Raw genomic sequence first — 23,658 nt, forward strand, 5'->3', positions numbered from 1 at the left:
AAAATACAGACTTTACAAAGATTCCACAACATATAGAAAACCAATTGATCTTTTATCTTTCTCTTCAACATTCACATTCACAGGGCTGGCTAACAAAAGAGCAATAGTAAAAGATCAACATCCCCAAAATACTCATAAAAAATTAGTGAAGACTATTCTCTCCTAGAAAGAAAGACGTCTCAAAACAGTCTGCTTTGTAATAGTCCCACATTCAGTATTTATATGTGACACAAAGATTCCAAGTGAGCAACAATAATTCACTTATGCATCAGGGCCATTTAGGAGCAAAACGAATATCATTTTCTGCGTAGTCACCCCAGATCGTTCTCCTTTTGTTGGCTGTAGAGCTGTGTGCACTTTAGCCCTACCAACCAGTGAAAGGTAAAATTGGGATACTTGGCACATAAGTGAACTTACCTCCCTGGGTAAATTTTCTATCATATAGTAGGGATGTATAGGTAAATGTCAATAGGGACCTGCAAACTTCATTATCTCATCCACTGCAGTGACAGTGTAAACATGACCACAGGTTTCATCTCTAGCTTAGCTGTGCAGTTTTAAACTACAAATACAACCTGTCAAAATAAACAGAAAACTACAATCACAGTAGGTCTCTTTTGGACATTAGTGTGAACTCCTGCTGGAGTTGGCACACTTCAAAGGGAGGGGACAGATGCCAAAACAATTGTTGTATATTCACTGCCTGGTTGCTAGAAATTCAGATTTGTTCTACCACACTTCAATCTCTGGGTTTCTTGAGGGACCAGGGACTGCTTCAAACTGGATGTTGGTGTTAGATGTGGGAGGATATCAGCAATACCATAGTACAATCCCCACAAACACACCCACCCCAAGTTTAGTAAGGCCATCTTTCGCCATCTGGAAAATGCCTAAGGTTGGTGGGGTTAACCCCATGAACCTTTAGCCCATTGGTTAGGTCCTCCCCATGGGCTATTCCCACCCACTAGTTTGTGCCAGGCATATATGTGGCATCCGGGCAACAATGCAAAACACTCCTGGACCTGAGGAAGATTGGAAAGGGACTGAACACTGCTGTCTGCAACCTGAGAATAGCCCTGGAGGACTGGACCTGTTCTTTATCTTGTACTCCGGACAAAGAAGTCACTTCCAAGGGTCTTAAGGCTGACCTCCTGTACAAGCTACACGTAAACAAGCTCCACCTGGTCTTTCTTCAATCTGACCAGTGGCAACTAGACCTGAACTGAACTCTACCCAAGGGAATCCCCTGAGGTCCTGAAGGCTTTAAAAGTGTACTCTTGGAGTGGATTGGGAATTAAAGCACTACATTCATAAGGTAAAATCTTTTGTCCAGGAGGAACATGGTAGTGTACCTGACCAGCACTCCATCGAGGACAGCGTCAGATTATGCTTAAGCCCTAGTCTACTGTGACCCCCGATTATCACTGGCACTTCTTGGCACTATTTTTACTTAAAACTTTAAAAATTCACATCTGCAGTTCTCCCATAGGAATTTTGTTTATTACATTTTACTCAACACTTCTAATTCATTATGGGATTTTTATTGCCTGCATTTCGACTTTATTACTGTTTGAATACTGCATAAATATTTTACACACTGCCTGCAAGTTAAGCCCGTCTGATCTGTGCCATCTCAACCAGGTGGTTTCTTACAAATACAGTTTAGTGGAAATAAGTTACTAAGTTTCGGTGGTGCCCATTTGCCTACTCGCAAAGTTACTATGTTGCAGACCAGGTATGGTTAATATGTTCCCTTGCAATTACAGTGATGTTAGTGAAGGAAGCTGGCTCTATATGTACTCCAAAGTATAGTATAGTGTGCACAGAGTCCAGTAGATCCCCAGAGGTATAGCAGAGGCTAAAGTAGATAATACCTTACTCTCTTTTGTGGTAGTGTGGTTGAGCAGTCAGGCTTATCAGAGGGTAGTGTTAAGCATTTGTCGTTCACACTCAGGCAAGAAATGATATCACACACTGAAAGACTGAATCTAGACCAATTATTTGAAAAAAACGTTACTTTGTTATTTTTATTACTAGAACCAAGATTTACTCAGTAGCAGGTAAGTGATACTTTAAATACATTAACACTTTTCAAGATTCAGCGTGTACTGGTTTTGTAGGAGCATACCAACTACTTAGCAGTCAAGAAAATAGATTTAAAGCTCTTAGAATACTTGTAATTACTTAAGATTAATTTAGCTACTTTTTACTTTTGCACAAAACAAACTAATCGCACAGTTTGGGCATTGTAGTACATTAGCAAGCAGGTTAACTTTTGAAAACACCAAGTTACTTTGTTGCAGTACAAAACAGGTTCAACACGGATCATTTTTCAGCGAAGAATCCACCATACAATCCTATGTAAACAAGCATTTGCAATGCAATAGGTCTCACATTTGTAAAAGCTAGAGCTATTGGCATTGTAAATGGCATTGTTTTTTACTTTTTTTTTGTGTGGACTGCGATATAAAGTAAATCAGATGATTTGTTTTCATATATATTTATGCTCAGTTCGAGGTGATCCTTGTGGGACTGAATGAATGGAGTTAACTGCTTTAATGCAAAGGTAAAACAAAAAGCAACACAAAAATAATATATAACCGTAGGAAGACTGGGAAGTTAGAAAAGGCAGAATTCAAGTTAGATACAGCTTTGTAAAAAGCAACAAGGGGTGGGGAGCGGAAAGTAACAGTGCCGAACCATACGGAATGTATGATTATCTTTGTGTTTATGTGCTCTTACTCTGTCTCGCATATTACAGACACTGGTACAAAAAGGTAATGCAAACTCAACACAGCTACTGAATAATCCCTAAAAATTATGCCAGGTCCTGGATGTGGCAGCAGCCTTTCGGGTGGTGCTATGAGCAGTACTAAAGAGCAGCAGATATGCACTGGAGGCTTTAACCTCTTGATGTGGTTTACCCTGGGCGTTCTATATGGAGCTTGATACTGCAGCACATAGGGAACAGCTGTTTTAGTAAGAGGGTGGGTTTTGTCATTCCTAAAGCAGATCTGTTAATTTACGCCCGTCCCCTACAAGAAGCAAGGCACACGACAGGCTGCTTAAAAAACACACACATTCCTTGCCGTACGGAGATCGAATAACGAGAAGCAAATTCTTCCGCCCAACACAAAAATGAGAGCAACAGCACCAGCTCAAATTTTACAAAACCGTAAATTTCTTTTAGTAATATCCCGAAGCAAGGTGAGTTTGGGATGTGATTTGTAACAATTTTAAAATTAAAAGAACTCTGGAAAAGTAACCATGAGCCTCTCTCCCCCTAACAGCTTACAGCACTATTACAGTTAAAACAAGCATTGGTAACGCACAGACAACGGGCGAGACAAGCAAAATGGGCAACTGACAATAAGATGGTAAACAAGCACAGCAGGTGGTGTTGTGAGGGAGGGGGTGGCACAGACTGGCTGCTGACTGCCGGGGAGAGAAAATCATGAGACATATTACAAGTAATTTTTTCAGACGGGTCTGCAATGGTTGGGCTAGGATGTGAGAGCGAAGGAAACAAGCAGCCTGAGATTTATGGGCTGATGAGGGAGATAAGCTATAAGTGGTGTGTGGATGTTGTGAGAGCTGGCAGGGAGGGGTCCCGTAAGAGAGACTGCGGGTGCGAAGCTCTGCAAGTTTTAAGTGTATGCGCTTGTCCTGTTGCTGTTGCGATGCCTTTGCAACGTTAATAGATGTGCTATAGTCTTTGGAATCATTGTACACAAAGCTGTATTTATGACGTTCTTACCTTAATGATACACACTGTATTTAGGGCACTGCTCTCCTCACTTTGGGGCCTTGAAATGGAATAAAGCGCCATACTCATGATCGCCTGCATCCACCTCCTAAAAGCACACTTCAGTGTAATCAAGGGAATACCCTTCCCAGGCGCTATTACCCAGGGAAGTAAAATAGAGGAAGGGGTTAAGGGTGGGTGCATGGTGTGAGGGTAACTGACTAACAGAAACGAATCCACCAAATGACAAGCATTTGCCGCACGCGCGCCTCGTGCTTAAAGTAAAAAAAAAAAAAAAGACAAGCCCGGCGGAGCATGGCGCGCGCTTGGGGGCGGGGGAGCGCATTCCAGGCGGGGGAGCGGACCCTTTGAAGTGCTCCCAAAAAGCGGATTGCATGGCGGCACGATGCGCGTGGGCGTGCTAGCAATGCAATCCGCTTTTTGGGAGCACTTTTCAAACCCGCTTTCAATAGTCTTGCTTTGCGATCGCTTACGCGATAGCAAGGCGAGACCTAACAACGAAGTGTTAGGTTTTCAGATAATTAAACAGCTTTGGTAACTGAGTTTTAGGGGGGGGCAGTAGAACCAAGGTTCAGTTTAGCATTCGAGAGGTACCACCAGCGGCACTAGGGCGGCCGGGTGCAAAGTGTAAGGGTGCCAATATTGGCCAATGAGGCTAAGGGGCACCTCATTGGTAGCTTCTCATGGGCAGGCCACGTTTTGAGAGGCAAGCTCCTCTGGTTATGGTAAGGGCAAAGGCGGTCCCAGGTCAGCACCAAGTCCACACCACTAGCGGTAGCTGGGTGCAGGGTGCTTAGACGGTGTCAGGAGCCCAATACAATCCTATGGGGGTTGCAGTCTTTGGATTTCAGCTGCAAGCTCTGTCCAGGAAGTCTTCCCGGAGGAACCAACAGCTGGGCAGGTAAATCGAGATGTCCCTCAACATCGGGACACTTTGGGATTGGATCCGCAGGAAACCGGGTCGGAGACTGCAGGGGTGACTTTTGACAGTAGGAATCTGCTTACCGGTCTGGCCGCGGTGGAGGAGGGTCATCGTGAAAATGTTGCAGCCGTCGACTCTGAACCTTGGAGGGGACACCCCTTGATGGTTCGGAAGTCAAAACCGCTGGGGGACCACTTCAGGACAGATGGACCCTTGGGACACAGGTTGTGGACGACAGGTGTCGAGGTAAGTCCTGGAGATGGGTTTCTTCTTCTGTGGACAGGGCCGCTGTCCTCTGGAGTCTCAAGCCTTTATTGAAGAAGGGGGGGGGGAATCAGTCCTCACCAAATATGGAGGTCACTGATCCTCTCTGTAGCAGTTTTCTTCTTCGGAGCTGCAGGCAGGAAGGAAAGGCTGAGGTGAGGTCAGTTGAGCCTGGAGTCACGGCAGCGACGTCTTCGGGATTCCAATCTTCTTAGGTCATCAAGAACTGCCTTCTGGGTTCAGGGCTGCCCCCTAAATACTGAATTTAGGAGGCATTTTAGGGGTCTTGAGGTAGTAGCCAATGGGCTACTGTCCTTAGGGAGACTACACCCTTAGTGGGCGCACCCCATGTGCGGGAGTGGGAACAATCCATGTCCCTGATTGGAGGGTGCCGGCCATTAGCAAGATGGCTGGCACTGAAGAGTGGGCTTCACCTCGCCTCCTCCACCTGAGGGGTGGGGTTGGCAGAGGTGCGCAAACCTTATGGGCAGTCCTGATTTTTCCCACCTGTCTTCCCGCCAAAAACGGGGTGAGACAGGAAAGGGACCTGCTCCTGATTGCAGCAAGGCCTTTGAAGCTCCCGTGCCACAGATGGCTCTTCCTGACCCCGGGAGGATTGAACACCTCCACCCAGGAAAAGGCTTTCTTTCAGAACCCTGGAAGCATAGGCTCCAAACCCAGGGGTCCAGAACCTGTCTCGTGGCGGCAGGCTGGTGTTTACCAGTCAGGAACCCACCAGTGGTTGGTTTGGTTCTGGGGTCCCTCTAGAAGGTACCCCTGAGTGAATGGAATAATATATCTGACACTGGAATCAGTGCATGTTTATTATTCTGAGATGTTTGATACCAAACATACCAGGATTCAGTAAAGCCATTATGGTACTAAGAAACTCGTGATGGCCAGTTTCCAGACCACATACTCAGGATGGCTTTACTGGGCACTTATAATATCCAAGAATGGCCTTCGATATTATAGGGACCTGTCTGCTAATGCAGATAGGTCCTCGCATGAGGTATAGGGCACCCTGCCTTAAGAGTGACCTACATAGGCCTCATGCAGTGCAGGGCAGGCATGGCACACAGGGATGTGTGCCATGTTGACTCTTTACTTTTAGCTGCTCCACAACACACAGGCTGCAATGGCAGTGGTGCATGTTGGTGGTGAGAGGTCTCGGAGGGTGGCATAATGCATGCTGCAGCCCTCAGAGGTCTAACCCTGGCTGCCATGCCCTGGTACCATAGGTACCCCTTACAAGGGACTAACCGGTAGGCCAGAGTTTTAGCAATAGTAGAAACAATGGTAACAGGTTCAGGGAAAGGCCACAGGGCCTGGGTACCTGACTGGCAGGAGCCCACGGCACCCTCAGTCAAAGTGCATCAGTACTGGGCAGGTTTTGTGGAGTGCTGTTACTGGTCGAAGAGCCAGGTCTTGAGTTGTCTCCTGAAAGTCAGCAGGTCTTCGGTTTGTCGCAGCTCGAGGGGGGAGGGTGTTCCAGGTCTTGGTGGCGCAATGGGAAGAGGACCTGCCTCCGGAAGTGGTTCTCCGGATGCGTGGGACTGTGGCCAGGGCGTGGTCAGCGGAGCAGAGATTCCGGTTGGGTACGTAGCAGGAGAGTCGACTGTTGAGATAGGCTGGGCCGGTTTTGTGGAGTGCTTTGTGTGCGTGGATCAGGAGCTTGAAGGAGATTCTTTTGTCGACGGGGAGCCAGTGCAGGTTCCTCAGGTGGGGGGTGATGTGGTCGCGGCGCGGGACGTCGAGGATCAGGCGTGCGGAGGCATTCTGGATTCTCTGAAGTCTGCTGATGATCTTGGACGGGGCTCCGGCGTAGAGGGCGTTTCCGTAGTCGAGTCTGCTGCTGACTAGGGCTTGGGTGACTGTTTTCCTCGTGTTGGTCGGAATCCATCTGTAGATCTTGCAGAGCATGCGGAGGGTGTTGAAACAGGTGGAGGAGGCTGCGTTGACTTGTTTGATCATGGAGAGTTTTGAGTCGAGGATGACTCCCAGGTTGCGTGCATGGTCGGTGGGGGCCAGGGGGGACCCGAGTGATGTGGGCCACCAGGAGTCGTTCCATGCGGAGGGGTTGGATCCGAGGATGAGGATTTCCGTCTTGTCTGTGTTCAGTTTGAGGTGGCTGTCCTCCATCCAGTCAGCGACGGCCTTCATTCCTGGTAGAGGTTGGATTTGGCGGTGAGGGGGTCCTTTGTGAGGAAGAGGATCAGCTGAGTGTCGTCGGCGTAGGAGATTATGTTGAGGTCGTGCTGTCGGGCGATGCGTGCTAGTGGTGCCATGTAGACGTTGAACAGTGTCGGGCTGAGGGAGGATCCTTGAGGGACGCCACAGATGATCTCGGAGGCCTCGGATCGAAACGGGGGGAGGCGTACTCTGCGTTCTGCCGGAGAGGAAGGAGGTGGTCCAGTCCAGGGCCTTGTTACGGATCCCTGCGTCGTGGAGGCGTGTGCGTAGTGCGAGGTGGCAGACTGTGTCGAAGGCGGCGGAGAGGTCCAGGAGGATGAGGGCCACAGTCTCGCCGTTGTCCAGTAGGATCCGGATGTCGTCTGTGGCAGCGATGAAGGCGGTCTCGGTGCTGTGGAACCCTGATTGGGACGGGTCTAGGATGTTGTTGTCTTCGAGGTGCCGGGTGAGCTGGGTGTTTACTATCTTCTCGATGACCTTAGCTGGGAACGGAAGCAAGGAGATGGGCCGAAAGTTCTTGAGGTCGCTCGGGTCCGCCTTGGGTTTCTTCAGTAGGGCGTTGATCTCTGCGTGATTCCAGATCTCAGGGAAGGTGGCGGTCTCGAAGGAGAGGTTGATGATTTTGTGCAGGTGGGGAGCGATGGACTTGCTGGCTTTGTTGAGATGTGGTGCGGGAGATGGACAGGGATCCGGAGTGGATTGTGCCCATGGTCTTGATTGTGTCCTCGATGCTCACGTTGGCCCAGGGTGTCGTGGGCGGTAGGGTGCGGTGTGGTCAGTAGGGGTCGTCCGGGGTCTGAAGCGGTCATGGAGGTCGGTGATTTTCCGGTGAAAGAAGGTGGCGAGGGAGTTGCACAGGGCTTGCGATGGTGGGATGTCGTTGGAGCTGGGGTTGGAGGGTTCCTTCACGATGGTGAAGAGCTCCTTGCTGTTGTGTGCGTTGTCGTCAAGGTGGTCTGTGAAGGAGGTTCTTTTGGCGGCCCTGATGAGGTGGTGGTGGTGGTTGCGGATGGCGTCTTTGTGGGCAGTGCAGCTGTCTGGCATCTTTACGTTGTGCCATATGTTTTCCAGTTTTCGGCAGGTGCGTTTGGAGTGGAGGAGTTCCGGGGTGAACCAGCTGACTTCTGCTGGTGTCTGTGTTGGTGGGGTTTTTCAGTGGAGCGACGGTGTTGGCGCAGTCTTTCATCCAGCGTTCGAGGGCGAGTGCCCCTTCATCCGGGTTGGTTGGGGTCATCGGGGGGTTGAGTGCGAGGTTTGTCTGTAGTTTTTCTTCAGTGATTTTGCCCCTGCTTGCTAAAAAACATGACCTGCGCGAAGGTGTCACACATGACTCAGGGCGACCTGCCTGCATTAGTCAGCTATTGAAATCAGGTCTTAAAGACGAGCAAAGCGTATTCTATGCCATCGAAAAATACTAGCAAGCCAATAGTGAGTCACACGACTGGATCACCTGTATAAGGTCAGTTGGACTAGATTACGGTTAGTCACATAATAGATTTGCTTCTGAATGGTTGGATCAGGTTATGTCACAAGTCACTGAAGGATAAGATGTTTTGGATAGTCCCAAATGAGGTTCATCCCTGAAAGGCTGACTGGGCAGTGGCAGAATCTGTCAAATAATAGTCTTGCTTCTTAAGGGATGAAACTGTTGTGGCAAAGTTACACACTTCACAAGTACCCTCCTACATGGCAAGCATCCCTGCATAACCAGGTGAATATTAAAAAAAGAAAACTATTATATATATATATATATACACATATATATACACACACACACACACACACACACACACACACACACACACACACACACACACAGGCAGTAAACATGTTCAGCTGTACTACTGACATATCTGTTTTTTATTGTTATTCTAGTCCATGGCGTTTGTCTTATCCACCTAGACAGGATGAACCACCGAGTGGAACCCAGCGGGATTTGACTTTGGGGTCCAACAAAGATCGCTGCTGTCAATGCTTTCCCTACTGAGCCCTCCCACTTAATGCAATATCTTCAGCAACTTTAAAAACTATATCCAAAATATATATTTTACCCCATTTTAAGAGGACAGGGCTAAGTGGGAACCGGTGGGGGGTACGGGAGGGGGAGGGGTCCGCTAACTTTATTAAATTACTTGGCCTTTAGGTCTAGTGGCAATATGTTTTTCTTCTCCATGTACCGCTATGTGAGAAATGTACTGCTTGCTACAAGAATAACTGTCAGGGAAAGAATTCTATGTCAGGACCAGAGGTGAGGATTACGACATCAATCTGTTCACTTTATTCACAGCAGCCACTTCATTGCGTCTATAAAAAAAAACTACAGTTCCCCATGAATCAATGCAAATTTAGTTAAACAATTATAAACAGTCCATAAACATCCAATAAGGAGACAGCGTAACATAGCCCTCGGTTCCTGTCAGAAGGGAAATTTTATTTGCTGCTCGCAGCCAAGTTAAAGTCACTACTTTCCTTCTTGTGCTTTCATGCCTTAGAACTGTGTTGTTTTAGTTCTCGCATAGGCAGCACTTGCTGTATTCAAGATATGGGCTTTAAAAGCTCCACCCTATTTCAAGGACTGCCCCGTTACATGTGTTGTTACTCAGAGCTTGTAAGCACTATTTCTTTCTTTAAGCTGGAGCACTCGAGACCAGTGCTCATGGTTTGCACAGTTCTGTTCTAAACAGGTCTATAAATCTTATCTTGACACATTTGCTGTGCATTTAAAGACCGACGCCTGTTTGGGCTGTAGCTGCTTCCTCCTCCTTCCTGCTTTTGGAACGCGCGGCCTGGCGTCATGGTCCCTGCTTTCCTATGGCTACTGCCGCCTCTGACTCAGAGCTCAACAAACATTTGCAATGCAGAGGCTCTCGCATTTGCGAGAGTTTGAGCTATTGGAATCGTAAATGACAATGCCTTTATGTGTTTTGATAACCTGCAAGCGGTGTGTAAGCCCGCACTTTGTACTTATAGTCCTTGCTTACGAGAAGTTAGAATGGCAATAACTGTGCCTCTTTTACTGCCAGCCTGGCCTGTTATAAGCAAGGACTGCAAGTACAAAGTGCATGTTTACGCACTGCTTGCAGGTTTTCAAAACACAAATAAAAGGCATTGTTATTTACAATGCCAATGAATCAAACTCTCGCAAATGTGAGACCTATTGCATTGCAAATGCTCGTTTCCTTTTAATACTGATATTGCCTTGTTTGTATGTGGTGCTCGTTTGTGTGCAAGGCCACCGGAACGCTCTGCGCTCCTACGAGGCCGGCTCCTTGACGGTGCTGGCAGAGTGCAGACAAGTCCTCCGCGTACATGGTAGTGATGTGAAGCAATTTCAGCAGCCCTGTCAAACGGGTCTGGGATCGCGCACCACTGCCTATCTGCTGCCTCCTGGAGACAGACGCCACCCCCCTACCCCACATCAGAGTTTGTATAGGCGGTATACACTTAAATTTTACTGACTTGGCGCCCTGGGAAATCCCAGGGTTGGTATTGTGTTTTAAAGTATGTCCCTTGGGGTCAGTAATCTTTGTTTACTGGCCATGACGACCAAGGGAACACGAACCCAGGCAGACTCTGGCCCCAATTACAGTACCCAATGCACCAAGGGGCTCATGTTCCTGGACATAGATCCATTTAATTATAAAGTCCTGCTTACCCATAGTCTGCTGGCTCCCCAGTTCAAAATCTGCTGCTCCCCACGCTGCCATTCCAGAGCGCTTATGGTCTGTAGTGATTAGGCTCATAGCACTGTACAGCGGCCTTTGCCTATTATTTTACACTCACTCTGGTCAATTAACTATGGAGGCTGAGGGTGACTTCCAAGAGGAAGGGGACTCCCTTGCATACCTAAAGTGGGATGAAGAGTTCTAGGAGGCTGTAGATGCCTCTATTTCTAGGGCAGTGGAGGAGGCTATGGGACCAATGGAACAGCATCTCACACAACAGATCGTGCAAGAAAATTTCTACTCCTCAAGGGCATACGTCCCCGAACCTCACACCTCTTGTCCAGCCCTCAGAGACAGATCCTATACCGACCAAGGGCCCTCGGGTTGCAGGGGTTGAGCCAGACACCTTTGTGAGCCTCAGAGAGGCCTTTTCAGAGCAGGCCTACCTGCCCCTCCTGCCTGGAGATACAACAGGCCTTAATGATAACCCAGGCCCTGGTTCACCTCAGGATGACATCCACAGCGATAAGGAGGAGGCGGCCGTCCAGGCCTTGGTGCCTCACGCCTAACCCCCCTGCAACGGACTCTACGGCACCAGATGACGACTCAGATATGTTGGACCCAGAAGACATCCTCCTTTACCACCATTCCTACTGGGTTCCATCCCTCAAGTTGGAAACTATGCGGTGAGCCGCATAAGGGCCCCTATGGGGAAAGCTGACCATAGTTACCTTAAAGCAGAGTGCCCTCGCCCCTCGATGGATGGGAAGGTGGCTTTAACCCCAGAGCTTGATTTCAACATGGCCACCTTCCTCACAAAATCCATTAAGGACCCAAGAAAAGGGCAGGCATGACAGGATAAGCTTCTAGACGCTCTTGGCCGCATCACCAATATCCTTGAAATGGGGGGAGAATGTCAAGTCTTTGGGTTTCCCTGGTCTCACCCACAGGTTCTCTCCAGGTGGGCTCAGCATGCAGTGGTGTTTCTAGGCAATGCCAACTGCGCACAGTCCACAGAGCAGCACTCTTTGCTATTAAAAGTGGATCCGAAACTCGGGGACCTCTAGGTCCCGGAGGTGGGAGCAGTAGCTCAAGAGAAGCTCTCTGGGGAGCCATTTATAAAGGAGACTGGTAAAAGTAAAATATTTTTAAGTAAATTTGATAAAGCTCACTCCTCCATCAAGAGGGTTTTTTTCCCCCCCAGGTTTTCCGCGGGGCCAGTCGAGGCAGGGGGCGCTTGGTCGGCCAATCATTCGCCCAACACCCTCCTAGAAGGCAAGGCTCCAGGCGCAGCCACTACCAAGACCAGACCCGTTTTACAAACTTCAACTCGACCTATGGCTGGCACATCAGAGGAGCTAAAGTATTCGACGCTTCCTCCACTATTGGCGAGTGTTTTCCCTTCTCTCATCCAAAGTAAGGGGCCATCTGGTACTATTTCTCCACGTGTGGAAAACAATCACGAGCGAGTCATGGGTCCTGCGAACAGTTGAGTGATTTCAAATAGATTTTTTGGGGGGGTCCCAGTTCAGGCATCACAACCCAGACCTCTCCAATTCTGTCAGGAAGAGGCAGAGTTGGTCGAAGAGGTTGCCTAGCTCCCAGAGAAGGGAGCCATATGCGTTACCAGACCTCATTCCCGCGGTTTTGTCAGTAACCTTTTTCTTGTCAACAAAGCCGATGGTGGGCAACGCCCGATCATAAATTTGCGCAAATTTAACATTTGGCTGTTGTACAGCCATTTCAAATTTGGCATTACAATGGGTGTCGCGAAAACAGATCGCTTATCTGATCGGGCTTTTACCGGCATCCGTCCAGGCAGTTTTTCCAGGCCCCCTCCACAACCGGTCCCTTCAGTGATTGAAGGCCGCTCACCTGAGAGAGACTTCTCACTCCCAAGGGTTGTTCTATCTGACGAAGCGCAAGAGGAGATTCAGTGGTGGCTTTCCCACATGGAACCGTGGAATGGGAAGAGTGATACTTGGCTCAGCTGCAGACCTCGTGATAAGAGTCTGACACCAGCAGGGTCGCTGTTTGGAGATCCTGGCTTCTTTCGCAGTTGGACGCAAGATAGGGTTCAGTCTTGTGTATCACTAAAAATGGACAATGTTTCAGCAGTCAGGTATATCAACCACCTAGGAGGAACTCCGTCCAAGATCCTCTCAGACCTGGCGACCGACTTCAGGCACTTCTGCTTAGATCATCAGATATCGGTCTCAGCGGAGCACTTCCCGGTCAGGACAAATGAGTGGCGTATCAGCAGTCTCGCCATTTCCGGGATTCCTGTCTATGGAAGCTTCACCCGGAAGTTTTCGCCACTCTTCAGGCTCAATGAGGTCCCTTCTCTGTGGACCTGTTTGCCTCCAGATTAGACCACCAGCTCCCAAAATTATTGAGGTGTAAACTAGATCCTTTAGCACTGGCCACAGAAGCATTCCTGCAGGAACTGGGGACCAGAGAAGGGCTATGCGTTTCTCCCATTCACAATTATCACAAGAGCATCAGCCCAGATCAAACGACAGCAGGCAGACGTCATTTTGATCACCTCAATTTGGAAGTCTCAAGTTTGATTTCCAGTTCTTCTGGAATTTTCATGGGATTTTCCAATCCTTTTCCCCCGGTTTCCGACTCTACTTCTCATTCCTGACCGAATCCTGACCCAACTAGTTCTGAAAGGGTCCCTTCATCTGATGGCAGGGCAGACTACAGGAGTTGATGGTCGCTCCCAGGACTTTCAGCGAAGGCTGAGGACCTACACGTAAAGGCCTGGTTAGAGGGCACCATAATGAGACAAGTCTGCATGGATGACGTGGATCCGTTGGATTGTGGGAGGGGGTTGTGATCCTGTGGGTGCGGATGTAGTTCAGATTCTTAATTTCCCAGGCAGATTAGCAGAACAGGGCATGGCCTATCGATCCAACAACACCGTTCTCTCAGCCATATCGTGGGCCATGTGCCTATGGACGGGGAACCAGCAGGGGAACACCCTTATGAATGCAGATTGCTTCGGGCATTAAATGTGTCAATGACACCGGAACCATGTTATTCGGCACTGTGAGATGTCAAAAAGGTACTTTACCTCTTCTTATCGTTAGCAACCCTATAGGTTCCTATTTAGGAAAGAGCTGTCCGCCAAGATGGCTATGTTGCTCTGCATGGTGTCATGCAGGAGGGATTCTGATGTGCGGGTTGTTAGAAATGGGATCTCTGGTTGGCTAAGGCTTAGGCTTGCGCCAAAGCCAGGCAGAGACCACCACTCTAGTCAGGGCAAGGGAGTTACACGCCAAAGATAACCCCTGCTCACCCCCTTGGTAGCTTGGCACGAGCAGTCAGGCTTATCCCGGAGGCCATGTGTAAAGCATTTGCGCACGCACACAGCAACAACATCCCAGGCACACTACAAAAGGAACTCCACACAAGGTTATATCAAAAATAGCCTTTGTATTCTCATAACACATTAGAATAGTAAACACATAATATACATGGTGCCACCTGGCACTGGGTCCTATCCACAAGGGATTATTTACACCTGACAGGGCCCACGGGACCACTGTCAGAACCATCACAAAGCGAACTTAGTAGAGGTAAAACAGATCATAAACGTACAACCAGTAACCAATGGTAATCACTGTACTTAGCATCAGCCTGTAACATAAACTACATTATGCACAGTATCACATTAGGCGCGAATTACATTCTGTGCCAACCTCACCAGCATAAACACATTATGCAATCCTCTCATAAGTCTAAACACATTAGACCCTAATCTCCCAAGTATAACTCACATTAGGGGCATAAATCACACAGTGGAACATAATCTAACTAGCATAAGCCATAATATGCAAAACAACTTCATAATCATAAAAACCACATTTAGAGGTATAACACAGTGTGCGTAAATCATACTACATACATTACATTTCCTAGCACCCTATAATCACATTAGGGCCTAGCACCCTATCACTCCCAGTCCCCCTGGCCATCTCAAAAGGGGTTCAAATGGCCTATGTCCCACAGTCAGGGCGCGCTGCCAAGGCAGCGGAAGTCAAGGGTGCGCAAGTGCGTAGACCTAAACGTTGCAGCTGCCCACTACTTGCTGGGCAGCTGAGAATATCACATGGGGGCATAAACGATGCAGCTAGAAATAAGTGCAGCGCAGCTGTGGATCACATGAAGGCTTTGGCATCACTGTGCCTCCTGGCCCACCAGGTACTCTGCCATCAAAAAGGCAAACTGTTGCAGCTGCCCCCGCTGGTGCGGCGCAGCTGGGAAATAGCAATGTGGGGGCCCTGGCACTCACTGTGCCCTCTGAACAAATGTAGCAGTTGCCCGCTACGGCGGCGCAACTGAGGAATGGCCACGATGCCCTGCTCTGGGGCTCTCTACTCAAATGGCCCCCATCGGAGCAGCTGCCCCCTTGCAGGCGGGGCAGCTGTAAAAACAGCCAAAGCTAAGAGGGGCACTGGCCCCTCTGGGCCCCTTCAGGCTTGCAAGACAAACCGGCCCAATGGTGGAGCCACACAGGCTCTTAAAACAAGACAGGCCCCCTAAAGAATTGGAGCAGCCCGCTCATGGGAATCCATCTCCCAGCACACAGGCTCCTCTGGCCTCTTAAGGCCACATCTTGACCCCGGTGGAGCGGCCCTCTCTCTGGCGGGACCGCTCAGAATTGGTGCCTCGACCGGCACCACCCTGCCCCCTCGAACCCTCACTCACCGGCTCTGGGGGCGAAGGCAGGATGCTCCTTTTCACCCGGTCCCGCTCCTGGGGGCCAGGACTTCTCACAGGCGGCGGGGGCAGGCACCGGCAATGTGGCTCGAGCCCCCTCTGCTTCTGCCTTGCTTCATCCGGGCCCCCTCCTGGGACCCGGGACTCTTCCTGGATGCGGCGGGGGCCGCCATCACTCTTCATACCGCGGGGCTCTCCCTTCCTCATGGGAGCCCAGCGTCACCGGACATCCTCTGCCCATAGTTAGGCGCGGGTGCCTGACTTCCGGTTTTCGCGCCGAATCGGGCCGGCGGCGGTGATTTCTTTTCGGCGGTAATGAGGGGTAGGCTCCCTCGTGGTTTAAAATATAAAGCAGGGTGGGCTCCTATTATTAAAATAAAAGTGTAAGCGGGGTGGGCACCCGCTCGCGGCCTCATCGCGGGGGAATCCCTCCAGTGGGGATTCCCTCAGAGAGCTCGAGTGCTCCTTCAGGAGCCCAATTTCAGCGCTCCCTAGTGCTAGATGAAGCCAAAGTCCAGGAGAGGTTCCAGGGGCAGAGCTGGGCCCAGGGGCCAGCACACAGGGCCCTCCAGCAGGGAGGCAGGCCCCATGGCGGTCCCTCCTGGGCCCCAGCAGCAGCAAGGCCCCCCCCTCCCGTCAAGAACAGAACAGGCAAAGTCCAAGGAAGGGGTTGAGGGGCAGAGCTGGGCCCAGGGGCCAGCACACAGGGCCCTCCAGCTGGGAGGCAGCCCCCATGGCAGTCCCTCCTGGGCCCCAGCAACAGCAAGCCCCCCCCCCCCCGCCTCCAGTCAAGTGAACTGAACAACTTTCATGGGGTCACAGCCCCTATATTTATATGCCCTTTTCCTTTGTGTCAGTACCAGTCAGAACTGGTTTAGGGGAGCTTTGGAGCACTTTGTTGTGCTCAGCTCCTCTCTCCTTTGTCAGGTGGGGGCTAGGTGCTCAGACGCAGCACAGGGGCGGAGCCAGCATTGTGGAGGGAAGGCACAATCCTATTCAGGTCCCAGGTGCAACTCCTCCCTCCCATCTAGATGCAGATCTCTCTATTCACCACTGGGCAGACTCACCCTGGCTCCTGGAATTCCCCACCCCTCTCAGCTCCTGTCAATCACAAGACAGACATGCACTCCACATCAGGCAGGCAGGCAGACATATAGCACACAGAAATGTCAAACTTCTAAAAGTGGCACTTCTCCACCGGTCACCATAAATCTGTGCACACCATTGCGCAGCATTTATTCTCATGAGTTCGCACATAATAAACTCGACCCTGCACTCCTCTCACACCAGGAATTACCATACACCCATATCCCCCATGCATTCCTATGGGAGGGCAGGCCAATCTCCCACACGCACTCAGAGTGCGCACGCACTTTACACTGGGCCACAAGGCTAAAGTGCGCAGAGGCCAAAAATCACTACCATCATATCAGAGCTTAAGGCAAAAAGTTCAGGGGTGAACCTGCCAAGAAGGGCCAAGTCCAACACGGGTCCTGGATATTACCAGAAGGTATCTTGCTCCCTCAGCAGTGTCCTTCACGGTTAGCAGGCGTACTAAATCCAATACTCGAGTGATCGATTACCCAGCCTTTCCAGTCTCTCCAAAGCTTTGTGTCGTGCAGTACCTGAAGACTTACAAGAAGATGTCGGATGGTATTTCGCACTCCAACCCCCACAAGGAAGAAGCAGCTTTTGATTGCCCTCCCAAAATCGCATGAGTGGTATCTTTAACAACCATAGCCCATTGGGTAAGGTGAGTTATGCAGGAGGCTAGGTTAGATTTCAAGATTTTTAGTGCATATTCCACACGCAGAGCTATGGCTTCGAAAGAGTTGAAGCTAGGGGCTCCTAGCTATCATAACGGAACGTTTCAATTCTATTAAGGACTCAGAGGTGAGGATTATCACACCCGCAGATTTTCGATCTGGGAGACCCATCCCGTGACTAGTAAGCATTCCTGCTATGTAAACTGGTTCTTTGTATGACCTGTGTTACGGGAGGTTCAGGCCACGATTTTACCTCTTTTCCAGGATCAGAAACTGGGAAGCAGGACGCAAGTGAAGAGGAACTTGGCGCGACGATAGAGGCTCTACTGACAGGAATAGAGGACTATGTTACAGACCCGGACTCCTGGTTGGATGTTCATGGACTGCTCATAACGTTGTCTGTTTTTTAACTCTATTCTCAATCATTCATGGGAACTTTAGTTTTTTGTAGATACAATGAAGTGTCTGCTGTGAATGTAACGATAGCTAGGACATTTTTTATTCACCACCTTCAGCACAATGGACCTGTAATCTATTTTTTTCTAGAACAAATACATCCGATAGAGCTATACCCATGTCATGGATCCCTTCAAAGCCATTTTGTGGAGTGCGCTGGGGCCACAGAATGCATAATCTTCCAAAGACTATCACTTCCTGGCCTTTGAGGATAAATCAAGGTCACAGAACACAGTTTATAGTTAAGTTGCATTGTGGAGAGGGGTTCTATACTCCTAAATGCACTGCAAGCCTTACTGAACAAAGCATTTATTACATCACTGAAGAAGATGTAGTTTTCCCCTAACCCTCTACCCCGGAGATGAGCTTCTGTCACCAAACAGCCCTATCCTCTACAGTTTGGGGCCTGCTGCCAATCGCAAGGATTCTGCCCTCAGGGCTACAGCGCAGGAGTGGTTATGATGGTACAAAGTGAACAAATCCTTACTAAATACTTTGAACCTTGCGAGAAATGAGGGATCTGGGAATTGATCATGTTTACAGCTCTAGATGCATTGCATGACAGTGTTGAGACGACTAAGGCTGAATTAAGATCAAGATAAGGGAAGAGATGCACAATGTAGCCCTCATTCCACTGCGCAGGAATTCTCTTGAAAGGGGCGATTCTCAAATCAGTCTTAAAACCATGGCAATACAAATTAAACAGCAGATATTAATCTATGTGCATTTAATTTATCTAAACTATTATATGTACTGGCCGCAGTTCGGCATTTCCGTGCCCGTATTCAATCTTTATTACCATTTGACAACATTTAGTTTTGTTACAGGTTATTTTGGTGCCACCCACCTTATGAGTAGTTGGCTCGCTTTCAGTCACTTTGTTTTTGAAGTTCGGGTTGGACAATTGCTCTGGGTGTGTAAAGCAAAGCTTGGGAAGAGAGGGTCGAACATCTTTTCAGGTCAATAATAAAAGATTTAATGAAACGGGAGCTCCTTTAAAACAAAGCCAGCAAAGATGGATGGCACCAATGGAATGCCAGTATTCAATGGGAAAGAAGTTACGCATGAGAAGACAATACAGTTCCTGGTAATTGGAGCTGCTTACATTTTGACATTTTCAGCACTTAGTTAATTATGTTATCAGAAGGTTAAGATGCAAAAGACTGTTTTGCCACCTTTGCCTTCTCAGTTAGCATTCATGGTGGCCAATAGCGCTGCACTCACGCATGCATACACAGGTTCTGTATCACTGAAAAACAAACAAAAATATGCCAATATCTGTTGGCTATGAGGCTCATGTTACTTACTGTGCTCATGACGTTCCTGGAATACAAATCGAAGATGCAATAAAACGCAGCTCGAGGATACAGCAGGTGGACCTCTTGTCCAAATGGTTAAAAGAACAGCATTTTCAAGAACTCCAAAACCTACAACAAAAAAGACACACGGACACCAAAATTGTATAAAGCTTCACTGACTCTTCGTTAATCAGACATATTTTCCATAGCAACATCATAGTCCATGGAAGTAATCTTTAATAAACAAGGGTTGATAATAAAACTATTTTAAACTCAACCTTGCAGTTGTCACTTGCAAGACAGCATAGACTGAGAACTTAAGAATTTAAGAATTACGGCTATTTACAACAAGCATTTGCGATGCAATAGGTCTCGCATTTGCGACATTTTAAGCTATTGCCTTTTATTTATCTGTTTTTAAAATCAACACATAGATAAAAACGATGTCATTCACAATGCCAGTAGCTGAAAGTTTCGCAAATGCGAGACCAATTGCATTTCAAATGATTGTTATGGTTTCTTTTCAGGCCTGTAAACTCTTAACAGAAATAATTGGGGTGGCATTTCATGCCAGTCAGCACGTAATAACACTAATTAGGCACAGAAAAAAAGACACATTTGCCCTTCAAAAAAACTATTTAACTAAAAAAAAAAAAACACAGATGCAAAATTTACAAGAGCCATGAACATGATAAAGAAGGATGCATATGCTCCACACGGAATGAAGACAAGTGCTTGAAATGGGAAAATAGATGTGCAGGTACTCCGTACCAGAGTCCCTGCTTGTTTCTGAGAAGTGCCAATACTCTCCAATTTAACGTATTACGTCTGTCTAGACTGTCTGTCTGTCCCTACCGGAGAGTACCGGCTCACTTAAAGCACTGCTCAGGACATATACTCAACAGCTGAAAATATTGTTAAAAGCCGTACCTGGAACGCAGAGTGGTTTACTTCTAATACGACAGGTCAGCAGGAGTAGCAAGCACCACCTGCACAGATCTGTTTGTAAATAGCATATCACAAATTCAAATCCTGGCATTGCCCTTCGTCCTACCGAGGTCGAAAACACAAATGTCACTGACTTGGCTTATACCAACGCCCTGGGCGGCAAGCACTATGTAACAAGGCGTGATAACTGCAGAACAGTAGTGCGGGAGTGCACGAGTCACGTGTATGCCAGTCAAGGCTAGGGTACATAGGGCAGGTTCACGACTTTTCTGCTTACTGTAGGTGGCAGGAAGGGGCACCATTTATGTCCGGGTGAGAATACTACTAATAATGAGCCACAACATTTTTTTTCTGTCTCCTTTCCACACTACGGTCCTGATCATGAGGGTCGAGGCTAAGGCAGCCTTCAGCTCTCAGCGCTTTAGAAACCACCATGTGTCTTCTTGAAAGTGTCATGAAAGCAAAATATGTCAACACTGTTGGTCGTCATTCAAATTGCCTTGGGAATCCTCAAAGATCTCGCAAAAACTCACAAGGGTTATCAGTCATGGACTCTTGTTTTTCGGTCAGATCTCAGCTGCCAGAAACTAGGAAAACGAAATTGGGTCACCAAAGCTTGCAAATGGAGAAGAGCACAACACACAGCACTGTGTATGAAACACATTATTGAAGGTAAGAGGCCGCCAGTAGAAGGGCTCTCCCCGAGGATGCCCTAGTGAACCTTATCCTGCACCCATGTTTGAGCAACAGGCTTCCTTGGAAAGGCAGAAAGGACAAACAGCCAATTGGCCTGTTAAGTGGGGGGGGGGTCGAGGGAGTAGAGAAAGGGAAACTGTAGGGTAAAACAGAGAAGAACGAGAAGAGAAAGTGAAAGCCTCTGATGGGATACCGGTCTGTAGGCACATCCTTCAATATTTATACAACAAATGTATATAGTAGCTATTGTCAAGAGATATACATTGCACCAATATGATGCCTACGAAGCGTGGGAGGACACACAGACCCCTGGGAGAGCAAGAGAAGCAGGTAGCAGCGGAGGTGAGAACTTACAGGGGTAGGAAGGTGCAGGTGAGAGGACAGAGCCAAGAAGGTGAAAAGAAGAGGGGAACTGGAGGAGGCATGAAGAGGGCGTAGTGAAGAGAGAAAACAGGATGATGACAGGAGAAGTCAAAATGCCAAGAGCTGGAGACTGACAAAAGCAAAGATCAAGCATGAATGATGGAGGTCGGTATAGCGATTTGCTATGATTTGTGAGGCTTGGTAGCGCTCCACTACACATCGCCATCGGTCCACTTCAGAGAACCCTGAAGAACCACAATGAACCAACAATACGGAGTAGCTTCAGAAAGGAAAAAAACGAATATAGATTTATACAGAGCGTGCGTTGGTGCATCATGGACGTGCACAAGGCACTGTGATACGAGTGTGAGACACTGCAAGAGAGCCCGCTGGGTGACATTTTTGGCAACAGCCAAGCAGCAGGCGCCTTGAGGCAGGCGTGCTTTAACTATGGAAATGCAGGAGTCACCAAGGCCACAATCATAGATCAGCATTAAAATAATAAAAAAGTGTTACAGCACAGATGGAAACACCATCCACCCTCTCACATCCCCGCGTTGCAGCAGCCTCTCTAGTTTCAAAACACGGTTATTCGTGCGAATACGAGAGTATCTCGTTGGGGTATCAAGTGATGCGAGGGAACTACTTCCATTATAATCCTGCAAGTGGCACAAACGCCCCCTCCCCAGACAAAGTATCATATCACATGTACACTGAATGTACGACCTCATCACAGACGAGCTTATCCAATGAAAAGTGTTCGCATCCCTCTCCACATTTTCACTGAATAACCTGATTTCATCTCAGCCTCCCAGCACAATATCGCAAGTATCTGCCGTGTGTTTATTTACCCTGCTCTGCCGCTGACTGTTTGAAGAGTCTGGTTAGACGTTCAGTAATCCACACTATCGGGAATATAATAAACAAGCGCTCGCCATCTGTTTACACTCAGCCGCTTGATTATATTTACATCTCGCGTTCACTTTAAATGAAAGCGCCATGCAAAACTAAACACGGGGCTGAGTGAAAACAGATGGCCCCCATAAAGATAAGAAATTGCTTTGCGACAGCAGCAAAGCAGACGACCCTGTCCGGATCAGCCGGACGAAAAGGCGAAAGGGCATCAACAAGAAAACCTAATTTCCAATGGCAGGCCACCGTTTAGCATAAACGGTGACGCCAGCCAATGGAAATGAGGGGTGGGGCTTCAAGCCCCCTTCTGAAAGTCCTCATCCACAATATCTCTCGCCAGCGAGCAGCGCATGTGCTACAACGCTAGGCGAGAGCTAAAAAGGTACCTCTAGCTGTGGCCAAAGCAGTTTATAGTTTAACATTTCCGTGGAGCACCAAGATGCTGGGAAGGTCCACTCCCTTTCCTGAACCAGCTCACAACTGTAAATGGGCTAGAATGCTACTCTGAGTGACTGCCAATAGGAAGACTATTTACAAGCAATCCTCCCATCACCCTTGTGTGGGTGTTTGATGTAACACTCTAAGAGACCAAGAGTATGCCCAAACGTGGTCCCCGTCCACACTGTGCCACTGGAACCAAGCTGCACCCGAAAGAGGACGAGACTAGTTTTGGGTTGGTTATGTTCCGTTTCAGAGAGGACCTGGCTTGGCAGTGTAGGCTGGACTGTTCCTACTGGAGCAGGACCAAGCTGATTTGCATATGGCTTTGTCTAATCTGTGGAGATATGGTGGACAAAGAAAGATGGTTAGGAATACTTCCCAGAGCAATTGCCGGGATTAGACTATTAGCAAGCATTCCTCTTATTACCTTTTGTGTGTTTGATTTACCAATGTCTCACATGGAAGCACAGGAATGTCATTTTATTGACACTGCCCTACCAAAAGCAAAGTGGTTGAAGCATCAAAGCAAATAAAAACTATGATCTTGAGGGCAAGTTGGCCACTGGAGATGGGGTCAGAAGCATGCCTCTCAAGCATCTTTCAGGTTTCTAAATCAATCTATGTACATTTCTTTGCGAAAGCAGGCACCTTGGTGAGCAGGGAATGAAAGGGTACCTAGTTTGTTTGCTCCTCTGCTCAAAGCAACAGACGCCTGTCTGTCAGTCACTCGGAGCCAGGCCAGCCATTCTGTACTGTGGGGACATGTAACTTATACTTTTGTAGTAAGTTTACACTCCGGGTTTTTGAATATTGAAAGTAGTAGACATACTCCAAAGTATAAAACTTACTTTAAAGTTTAATTTATCTTTGTAAATAAGGCCCTAGATCTGGAAAAGAGCTACAACACATTTGTTTATCTGCTTAAATCTCCCCTACCCTCTTGAAATATTTGCTATTTGTCAACATCATGTCATGTAAATAATTCTTGTGGTAGACAAATTTATGCCTCATAACCATCCTGTGAGTTGTACACAATCTAGGGACACCGACAACTTACAATGACCAAGCAGAGATAAACAGAAATGAATAACTTGGTGAGAGACTGCACTCTGATTGTACCCACATGACAGCTTTTCTAGCATAGAAGATTATTTAAAAGGACAGGAGAAATGTATGGCTATGGTGTACAATGTTTGACATGTTTGTGATACGAAGACAAACACCAAGCTCAGCAATCAGA

At 48.1% G+C, this 23,658-nt stretch overlaps 1 protein-coding gene across 10 annotated transcripts in view; it reads right to left on the reverse strand.

Moving 5' to 3' along the window:
- The window catches only part of RNF4 (ring finger protein 4), a 265,770-nt gene that overhangs the window by 229,845 nt on the left and 12,267 nt on the right, over positions 1 to 23,658 (reverse strand). For all 10 annotated transcript variants that reach the window (XM_085642535.1, XM_085642538.1, XM_085642539.1 and 7 more), the window contains exon 2: positions 19,068 to 19,187. In XM_085642535.1, coding sequence (XP_085498661.1) covers positions 19,068 to 19,076 — 9 coding nt within the window. In that variant the 5' untranslated portion in view covers positions 19,077 to 19,187. The remainder of the gene's footprint in view (positions 1 to 19,067; positions 19,188 to 23,658) is intronic.

Source organism: Triturus cristatus, chromosome 2_2, assembly GCF_964204655.1.
Source record: "Triturus cristatus chromosome 2_2, aTriCri1.1, whole genome shotgun sequence".
Taxonomy (NCBI): Eukaryota; Metazoa; Chordata; class Amphibia; order Caudata; family Salamandridae; genus Triturus; species Triturus cristatus.